Raw genomic sequence first — 11,263 nt, forward strand, 5'->3', positions numbered from 1 at the left:
GGATTAGATCAGATTTGGATGGATTGAGTTAAAATAGATTGGATCACAATCAACCCATATAAAATATGGGTAAATATGGATTTGGTCAAATATGGTTTGGGTAAAATGATTGTAACCCACTTTAATCTCCTAAAGCCAAAATATAGTGAATCAAAGCTAAGTTGTTAATACCTCAACCCCTACCATCCCACCCTACTCTTACCACCCCACCCATGTACCCCCCCCCCCACCAAAAAAAAAATTAAAAACTTTTTTTGAAAAAAAAAATGGCAACCCCTACCCCCACCCCCACCAGACCCCATCCCCCAAAAAAAATAAAAAACTTTTTCTTCGGAAAAAGAAAAATTTAAATTTTTTTAAAAGAATATTTTTTTGTCAACCCTACCCCTCCCCCACTCCCAAAAAAAAAGATTCAAAAACACTTTTTTTTAAAAATAAAATAAAATTGGCAACCCGTACTCCGCACCACCACCTGCCTCCACCCCCAACACTTTGTTTAATGTTTACCCATTTTGTCCATATTTGTATAAGCTTAAATAGGTTTAAGTCCATATTTATCCATTTAAAAAAATATGAATGATCCATTTAATTTAATATGAGAAAAATGGTTCCATTTCACTTATATGGGTTGAAATTGCCACCACTCGATGGGACCTACGAAGACTATCTTGTCAAGAAGTTCGTTCACTCCCTAAAAAGATATATACATATGACCATATATATAACACAGGATATATACATATGCCCACTTTTATTAAATTTCCTTTTTCCCTAACGTAAGAAGCCAATTAAAAAAATGTGTTTTGTGTTATAATTGCATCTGATCTTCACTTGTATTTTCTTCTTTTCATTAAGGGAAAAGACATAAATTCACCCCTAAACTTGTCTCAAAAAATCAGTTACACTCTTAAATTATCATGACGATCTATTACACGCATGTATTACTCAGAAGTGAATTTATTTACCCCCTAAATTAATGGGGGGGGGGAATAAATAAAAATTAGAAAAAAGCGTGTTTGGTAAAAAAATAATGTAAAAAATTTAAATTAAAAGCTTCTTTCCACCACCACCACTCTACCCCCACCACCACGACTCTACCCTCACCTCACTCCACGCCTCTTCTTCTTCACTCCCCACCCAAGCCACATTCTTCATTTTCTTTTTATTTTTCATCAACTTTCATACATGGTTTTCATCCACCCCACCCCACTTCCAACCTCTACCAAATTCTCTTCCCCACCCTCCATATTGTATTTTATTTCTTATCTGATTTTACCATCTTTATTACATATGATTTTTCTTTTTCGATTTTGTTAGTGATTGATAAAATTATTGATTGAGTTAAAAAAAATTAAAATATAATGGTAAATTTGTTGGTAATGGGTCGTGGGTAGAAAATAAGATGAAATTGAAGGTGGCGAAAAAAAGAAATTGATATTGATAATGGTGGTGGTGATATTTGGTGGTGGGTTTGTACCTTTTGATGGTGATGATGTGATTTTGGTTATGGCCTATCGGTATTGAATTTTGTGGTGATTCCTTACAAATTTTTGTGGGGACAATGGTGATAGCGTGATTTCGATGATAATTTAAATCGTAGGTGATGAAATTTGTAGCATCTATTTTGATTTTTGACAATGAAATTGGATTTGGTACCAATATGGTGGCAATGATAGTGATTCCATGGTGGTGTTCATTCAAGAAGAAGCAATTGAATGACATGAATTTTTTTCTTTCGAAATCTGACATGATATTTGATGTGATAGTGAGATGACATTGATGTGGCACGAGTGTGATATATCTCTCATTGTGAGAGTGGTGCTATACATCTCAGGGGGTAAATACATTCACTTTTGAGTAGTACAGGTATGTAAGATGTTGTCATGATAGTTTAAGCATGCAATTGACTTTTCGGGAAAAGTTCAGGGTTGAATTAATGTTTTTTCCCTTCCATTATTCATCAACACATGTCAACCCTAAAAATTTTAAAAGCGAATTAATTAAAATAAAAGGGAAATGGGCATGATATACATTTTAATTTTTTCGTTTAGAGCTGATATGTCATCGTTAAAAAAAGGACAAACACATATGCAAACCCTTAAACTTGTCTCTAAATTTTATTTTGGCACTTCAACTCAACCTTGTTCCATTTTAACCCTTCAACTCCAATTTTTATGTTCCATTTCAGCACTTCTAAGTGATGTGGCAGAGTGTGTGCATCACACTTTCTCTAAGAGAGTGAAAGACAAAAAAGAGTATTTTTTTTAAAAATAATAAAAGATTATCCTTCAACTCTACTTTTCTTATGTATCGTTTAACACAAAATACTAATTTTATGATTTCTTTATTTCTATATATGTTATTCAACTGCAATTTTGCATTTTAAAAATTGGCGTTCATCCGTTAGTTATTGTAAAAAAATAAAATTGACGGATGATCATTGATTTTTTTTTAAAAGTAACAATTTCTTTTAAAAAGTTTTTCTATATTTTTGCGTGAAAAATAACCGACGAAAGTGCATCGATTTTCTTTCTTAAGAAAATCAATGACAACCCAACGAAGTCTATCGAGTTTCAACATTTTTTTGTAGTGTTATTAATTAGCAATGAACATGAGTTTGTTTTTACTCGTACTTAGTTGAATGAAAAATTAGAAAGCTGATATTTGAGTTAGTCCAAATAGACTAGATATGAAAAAAAAATACGTGGTGTTATTTAATTTAATTAATTGTTTAAAAAAAGAAAACCAACACACTTTCGTCGAAATATTTTTTCACACAATAATGTACAGAAAATCTAAAAATATATATTTATTTTAAAATGATGTTCATTCACTATTATTATTTTTTTTTTTAAAAAGATATGACGTTGATTTTTAAAGTGAAAAAGTGAAAATGAAGAGTATAAATAAAAATAAAGAATTCATAAATTTAGTATTTTGTGTTTAAATGATACTATATAAATTAGAGTTGAAGGATTAAAATGGAACGAAACTAAGTTAGCATGACAAAATGAAAAAGGCAGAATGGTCTGATGGACCATTATACTTGTACGAGTTTGTATTCAGAACCCTTCTACTTGACCCTTTGTCAACTGAACCCTTAAACTCAATCATACTTAATATTTTAAGCTCTTCTGATCATTGACCATGCTTATGTGGCAACTTAATTATTGATTTGGCACAAATACGTGATATCACGTGTTGAAGGAGCGTGAACATCAAAATTTAGACTAAATATTAATTATTTTAAAAAAAAACAAAAATAAGTAATTAAAAATGATTGTTTTTACTTCTTTCTTCTTTCCTTCCCCACCAACCCTTATTTCTCTCTTTTTCTCCTTCCCAGCCCTCTCCAATTTCTTTGTTCTCTCTTTTTTATTTTTATTTTCATATTTTCTTTCTTTATGAGAAACGATAATGTATTGTCGATGTAGATCTATGTTTTCTTTCCATTTTTTTTGGTAATTTACAACCCATGAAGTGACAAAGATTCAATAGTTTTGAAGGATGAAAAGTGATTGTTGGATATCTTTGTGAAATTAAGTGAAATATGTTATGTAAAATTGTGTACAAATATTATGATATATTGAAGTATTTTAATGGTGATTTATTGGCATCAATGGTAAAAAAGGATTTATGGTGGTTCAAATGATGGTAGATGGTTACATTTGCGAATGATAAAAACTTTGAGCAAAATTGAACTATGATTTTTAAGAACTTGTAGGTCCTTGTCACGGTAATAGACAATGACAGTCTGAAGAAGAAAAAAAATTTAAGGATAATAGAGATAGTGTTAATGGTGGTTGTGGGTTGAGGAAGGAGAAGGAAAGGTGAGAGGAATAATTATTTTATTTTATTTTTTAAAATAGAAAACTTATTATTTTTGTCCTTTGTGGAGTAACATTTTTGGTTAATAATTTAAAAATAGTTATGAAATTATTATGACATGACATTAATAGATGCAACGTGAATATGACATGTCATTTATGTAAGAGAGAGTGAGCTACACACATGGTTGGAGGGATTTGAAAGTCTCATTTTAATTGAGTTTAACGGTTCAGCTGACAAAGAGTCAAGTAGAAGAGTTCAAATACAAACTCATATGAGTATAAGGGTCCATAAGATCATTTCGTCTTTAATAGGGGCAAGTTAGAGGAGTTGTGTATGCGTTTTTAATTGGTTTTTGTGACATGTCATGACATGTAAAGTACACACATCCCACTTTGTTGATTCTTTGGAAAGAAGTGCCAAAATAGAACATAAAAATTAGAGTTGAAGGGTTAAAATGGAACAAGGTTGAATTCGAGTGTCAAATTAAAATTTAGGAACAAGTTTAATGGTATGCATGTGTTTAACCTTAAAAAAATGGCTCACATATACTCATGTTGTTATTAGAAATGTCTCACATATACCATACTCATACTCATACTGTTATAAAAATGACTTACATATACCCCTACTGTTATAAAAAATGGCTCACTTATACCCTTTAAACAAAATTGAAATAAATAATTTTAAATTTACTTTTTGATTTTTAATTTTTGGAAAAATTCATATAGGGTTGTATATAATCCTTTTAACATATGATTTTTTTACTTCATTGATTATCATTATTTGAGTTTCTAATTCATATTTTATTTTTTTCTCTTTTATCCTTTAGTGCAAAAATATGAGAAATAAATGAAGTGTGTTTGGAAAAAGAGAAAAAAGTAAGAAAAAAAATTTAAATTGATTTTTTTTGCTATATTGTATTGTTTTGTATCTATAAAAAAAATTGGGCATATATGATAAATTTTACAAGAAATTTGGTGAAGAAATAAATTTAACGATCAAATTAATAAATTAAATTAGCCGTTAAACTAGAGAAGCAGAAAATATGTGTGAGAAGTATCAAATATACCTATTAATGAATATTTTATAACAAAATAAAATAAGTTTAAAATTGATTTTTTTTTAATATTGTTAGAGAAAAATGATAAATAAGAGTTATCTGTATAATGAAAGGTATATCATTTTTTAAATGATAAAGTTAAAATGTATATCAAACTTTTTTTCAATAATAATAAAAAAAAAAAAAAATCTGGTTTTTGGCGCCAAAGCTATTAGACTCCCGCCATTAAGAAATTGACCGTCCCCAAACAAATAATATAAAAAGGAAAACAAAATCAGGGAAGCTCAAAGGAGAACAAAATGGGGCGAAAAACAGAGTACTGGTTACTGAAAACAGAACCAGGAGAGTGGTCATGGGAGGACCAAGAAGCTAATGGAGGAATTTCAAAGTGGGATGGAGTAAAAAACAAGCAAGCCCAGAAGTATCTAAAGTCCATGAACATAGGAGATCTCTGTTTCTTCTACCACTCTGGGTCCAAAGCCCGGAGGATAGTTGGTGTAGTCTCAGTGACGCGTGAATGGTACACAGATGATGATGATGACGGTGGTGGCGCCGTGGATGTCAAGGCGGTTGGTGAGATGAGGAGGGTTGTGGACCTTGCGGAGATGAAAAGGGATGAAGGGTTGAAGGGTTTTGTGCTTTTTAAACAGAGTAGGTTGTCTGTTGTGCCGGTGGAAAAGGGGTTTTGGGATAAGATTTGTGAAATTGGTGGGGGATTTGAGGGTGATGAATAGTTTTGTATGTAAGGTGTTTGCGTTTTTGTTTAAGAGAGAAGCTTATCTTTACTGTTATGGAGTTTTGGGGTGGTTGGATTTTGACAAAGGAGTCATCGGTTCAGCGACAAGTATAGCTAGCTTGTTGATAATGGGTATGTAAAGCTTTCAATTTGTTCTTTCAAAAGAGTAATGGTAGTATTGTATATTTGCTTGCTTAATACATCTGATTTGATGTTGACAACAAAATGTTGGAGTGTTTGGTTTAGCAAAAGAATAGGTACAAATTACGATCTTTGAAGTCATTAATGAAATGTCAAATAGGTAAAGATAAAGAGTAAATTGTGGCAAACAACTGAGAACAGCCAATCGGCAATCTCTTCGAGAATATAGCATTCCAATCTAGTAAAGTTTTTCTTTTTAAACCAACTGCACATATTTTCATCATCCAAATTGTATTACATATGATTTGAGGACGGTGTTTATAAGATTGTAGGACAACTGATCTATCTAAAGAAAGAACGACGAGGTAAAAGCCTAGATGAATATGAAAAACACCTAAACTAGAGGTGGGTTACCTACAAAAAATTATACAAGATCCTCATTCTTCAAGGTGGTTGAAAGAAAATCTCTTGCTTTTTTCATGTTGAAAATCCGTAAAGGGATTCAAGAGTCCCTTAATCAGATTAGGTTAGTTCAGAGAAGTTATGTAACTAATTAAATAAGGTTTAGTGTATGTGTGACTTAGAGGAGTGAGTCTATCCCCCAATTGATTGCATTCTCTGAACCATTAAAACCTGACTGCTCCATAGTCTCTCTGAGTTCATTGTAAAGTAGGAATAAGATTTCAAATTGTCTTCTCCAATCTGAAGCCTGCTTGAGTAGTAGCTAGAAGGGACACATCAGCTGTAATGACTGAGGTGAAATTCAAATCAAGGAAATTAATTAATTTCCCTGGGTGATGGGTAGCATATCTGATAAATAACTGTTTCTCAGTGTGAGTATGCATAGCCAGCCTGATTGCATTGGAAAGTTTATTAGGAAAGCTCCCATTTATCAGCATACAAGATTCAACATGTCATATATCTATCTATCTCTCTTAACTCTTAAACTCACGCGCAGCAGCAATTGAAGATGATCATTTTCACTTAGGAAGAGAACTCTGCTCGTATTGATGCTCCACTACATGTATAAGCTAATCTCTCTGCTTAGACAAAGATTTCCTAGCTTAATGAGTCTTTAGTCCCCTTTTAATTGTTCTGTCTCACCTCCAAAATGGAACTTGTGACTTTGCAATTGTAATTCTCCAAAGGATAAACATGATTGAGATGCCAGCAACTCTGAAAGGACAGGGATAATTTTGGAGTTTGTATTTGCACCTTTAATTAGTGAAGTTAATTTGATCCAAAGAAAAAAACCATATATCTATTACATCATTTGACTAAATTCAAACATCTCAAACGGGACTCTTTTTTCAACTCTTTAAGAGCTAGAAAAGGTGCTTCTATATAGTAGTAGTAGGTTTAAGATTTTTCCAAGCGGGTTCAATATCTGAAGAAAAAATTCACAGTTCAATATATGAAGAAAAAATTCACAAAAAAGCTAATAAATTAGTGTGTTGTTGTCTGATTTTGAATTGTCACTTTTACAAAAATAACCAAATTTACTACTGGACCAAGAGCTGTCTTTTGCTTAAATGGGATCCATTTTTTTTTAATACTTGTATTTTTCATAAGATAAATCAAATATAAGTATATATATCGTGTACTTATTTTACAAAGTGGGTTCATATGAACCTTCTTGATCCAATGTAAATCTAGCCTTGTGTCTATATAAGCATACTAGTCCTGCTTTCCCTTGCGAATGAGGGACAAAGTCCATTTCTAAAATGAAAAATTTACGAAGTGAGTTCATATGAACCCTCTTGACCCAAGTCTAGCCCGTTTTCTATATAAACATACTAGTCTTGCTTTCCCTTGCCAACAAGGGACAAAGTCCATTTGTAAAAAGAAACTTTTCATTTCTGAATTTGTCATTTTCTCCATTTTGAATATTATATTTCTCATTCATATTTGGCAAAATCCAACAACACCTCACATAAAAGGAAAATGACTATATTTGTATGATTTGCAAGTAAGAGTTCACCACATTTGAATAGTTCATCCAAAAAAAAAAAAATAGACGTTGTCCATCAATTCTGACCATTGATTTTAAGCTAGGTTTTAGTAATGCAACAATATTTTAAATAATTAGTAGAAATTCTGCTCAAATGGAAGAGTGCGTCTTAAATTTAAAAAGGAAAAATTATGTAGAATAGTAAACATTTCGCTTATATTAGGTACTGTAGCTACAGTTTAAGTAAATTGTAATTTGCAGCTATAGTTTTTTCAATTTTTGTTATTCGCCTAATTTGTATAATTCTTCTGATTTGTATAAATTCAGAATTTTTTTGTATGCTTACCCTCGCTATTTGTATACGATTTATGAAAAATTCATAATAAATTGCCCTGTTTGTATATTGGCAAGTGAAATATACAAATGAAGTTCTAAAAAATTCTTAAATATAAATACAGGTTTGGTATATACTTACCTTATATGTATATTTGCATACGAAATATATAAACTGGCAGAAATATACAAACCGCAATCTTCATAGCAAACAAAACTATAGTTATAAAGCACAATTATCAAAATTATATCTATAAAACCTTATCATGTCTAGATCTATCATGTTTACGATTTCTAAAATTTTCTGTTTTCGTCACTAGTGGTAAAGTTACATTCCTTCTAGAAATGGTCTTTCATTCTCGTGGCCATGTTGCCATGATGGCACTGTCTGTTCTACCCATTCTGCTAAATATGGCTCAACATACGTACCCCAGCAATCAACATGCAACTTTTAATGTTATTGGGTTAAAACTTAAAAACCTACTCCCATAATACAAGAGTCAAAGACTAGCAGCAGTAATTAACATATTTATTTAATGTGTCAATAAATAATACATTACCAACTATTAATGCAGTCACAACCCTCAAAAATAGTTGTCCATTATTAATTTGATATAGAAGATTAAAAAACAGTAAATGATAAGGGTGACTTAGTAGTAAAATCACCCTTATTAAATATAATTCATCTAAACATTGAAAAAGCAATACAGTACAATTACAAGGGTAAAATAGACACAGCGTAGTAAATTATTAATTGTTTTTATAAACTAAATAAGTATTGTTGCATATTCCAAAATAGTAGTGGACAAGTAAAAATGAACGGGGTGGTATCTTATTTCTCGTTCGTTCCTTTTTATTTCTCACATGTGGCTTCTCGAGAATCAAATTGCATATACTTTGACTGACATTTTAAGATATACTACATGAGAAAGATTACAACTTCTAGTATTTTTCAAATAGTTTTCGAACATCTAAATTATTCTAACACAATTTAGCTCCAAAAATTAATCAAACTATCCCTCATAAAATGGAATGTAACAAGTAAAACAGGAACAGAGGGAGTCGTTCCCAAAAGCGCCCACAAGATATATTTCATGTTCAAAAAAGTCTTAAGATATCATCTAATTTTTCAAACTCAAGTTACAAATTCACTAACAAAAATTGCCTAGATTTTGTTCCTTTTCACAATCACCTACCAAAAAAAAAAACCAAAAAGGATTCCCAACTTTAAACAAATATAGAGAGACATCAGGCAATCGAGACTAGACTCACAATCAAAGTCCAAAGGGCCAACTTTTCCGATCGATGATGAACAGAGTGAACGAAAAAGTTAAGTAAAATGTATATAATCAAATACAACTATTTTGAACCCAATATCTCTAAATTCTGAATTTACCTCCGCTTTGTTGGTGAATGTGAAATTAATATATAATCCATGGCAGCATCTAAATAAATCTATGGGTAAATATTAAAGGCTACGCTTGCCAGGACGATCAGCGGCTTGAAGAGTTTTCTCGACAAGCTTACGAGCTTTCTTGCTGCGAATCTCAACCTTGACACTCGAACTTTTGTCCATCTTGATATATGGCTTCTTCAATTTCTTCAATTTTCTCACCTTCGACTTTATCGACTCCACAAAATTCTCCAACTGAATACCCATTTTCAAAACTCTTGTAGATGTACGTACTACTGCCCCTATATTAATGCAGCTGTTACTATTTTTGATTTTTCTGCTAAAATATCTCTAACTATTTATTATAGTATAGTATATAGTTTGTTGCTTGCGTATCAACTTTGACTGGACCATCCTCCTAAAGAATTGGCCCTATTTCCTCCGAATATTACGTGCCATGCCATTACTAATCTAATAGGGATTCTTATTCCTTTTGACTTTTTCTTCCAACAAATTATTCCTTCACTTCACTTTTTTAGTCCTCATAATTTTTTTGTGTCTAACGTTATAAATTTTGATTAACATTTTTTTTTTTGAAAAAATTAGTTAGATATACTTCACTATTATATATATATATATATATATATATATATATATATATATATATTACCTTTAAATTAAAAAAATTTACATATAATACCATTTTTGATAATTATACCATATATTTTAAAAAGTTAAATCATATACATAAATCTCTTAAATATGGTTAGAGCCGTTAAAATGGGCTTAGCCCATGAACCGATCCAACCCAACCCGTTATCGAGGTAGGTTTGGGATAGGATTTTTCAAGCCACTTTAAAACTGGGGCTTATAAGCCCGACCCATATAAGCCCTTGGCCTTTGAGGCTTGATCGGGGTTGGCCCATGAACCAAAACTATTTGTTTAAGGGAAATTTACAGAAACTTCACTAGTGTATGAGCTAATTACTTAGATGCACGCAATGTTGTAATAGTACGACTCTTACCAGATTTTTGTGTGTCAAGATACATGTATCTCGGAATACATGGACTCAAAATTAGATGTAATTTGTTCTAGATACAGTCTATCCAAGTATATTCACATTTATCTAGGATACATTGACAAATCTCGCGCCGTTGCCTCCCTCCCATCTCGCTCGCCACTCTCTTATCTCGCTCGTGTATCTAGGATGCATCACACCAGATACATGTATCTCGCGTATATAGTATCCTAGATACATGCTAATCACACTAGAGTTTTTGTTAGTGTTATTGAAACAATACCATTTGTTCACCATATTTGATGTCATGGAATTTTAATTTTGAAAAGAAAAAAATAGAAAATAAGAAGGGCTAGCCTGCCCCAGCCCATGACCCTTCTAGGGTTGGGTTGTGTTGAGCATTTTCAGGCCCTTCCTGATGAAGAGCCAACACACCCTAACCCATCAAATTTCTTGGCCCATGATGCTTGGGCAGGGTGAGGCTGGACTGGCCCTTTTTGAAACTCTAGATATGGTATTACCTAATTATCTTAAAATCTAATCTCCTTAAATAATGGAATATTAACATTTCAAAATTACTTTCTCTCACATAACACCAGTTCTCCACGCCAACCGTATATCTCCCCCCCAACCCCCCACGTACTACATCACCTTTATCATATTTTCTCTTTCTTCATCCTCAATCTCCTATCCTAACTTCATCTCCTCATTCTCTTTCTTTCTTCCTTCTCCCTCGTAGATCTTCTTCACTAAACCATCAAAAAGTGAATTGAAAACGGAGCAATACAATCTAATTATT

At 31.9% G+C, this 11,263-nt stretch overlaps 2 protein-coding genes across 2 annotated transcripts; one reads left to right on the forward strand and one right to left on the reverse strand.

Annotated features, from left to right (window-relative positions):
• Positions 1–5,190: 5,190 nt before the first annotated feature.
• On the forward strand, positions 5,191–5,625 carry LOC125807254 (uncharacterized). The gene has a single exon (XM_049486969.1). It carries the CDS (start codon positions 5,191–5,193, stop codon positions 5,623–5,625), a length of 435 nt encoding a protein of 144 aa, XP_049342926.1.
• A 3,895-nt stretch (positions 5,626–9,520) lies between these two features.
• LOC125807230 (uncharacterized) lies at positions 9,521–9,722 on the reverse strand. Its single transcript, XM_049486952.1, has one exon. It carries the CDS (start codon positions 9,710–9,712, stop codon positions 9,521–9,523), a length of 192 nt encoding a protein of 63 aa, XP_049342909.1. The 5' UTR covers positions 9,713–9,722.
• Between the last annotated feature and the right edge of the window lie 1,541 nt (positions 9,723–11,263).

This window comes from Solanum verrucosum, unplaced genomic scaffold (assembly GCF_900185275.1).
Source record: "Solanum verrucosum unplaced genomic scaffold, falcon-dt-bn FXZP01000153.1, whole genome shotgun sequence".
In the NCBI taxonomy this organism is placed as follows: domain Eukaryota; kingdom Viridiplantae; phylum Streptophyta; class Magnoliopsida; order Solanales; family Solanaceae; genus Solanum; species Solanum verrucosum.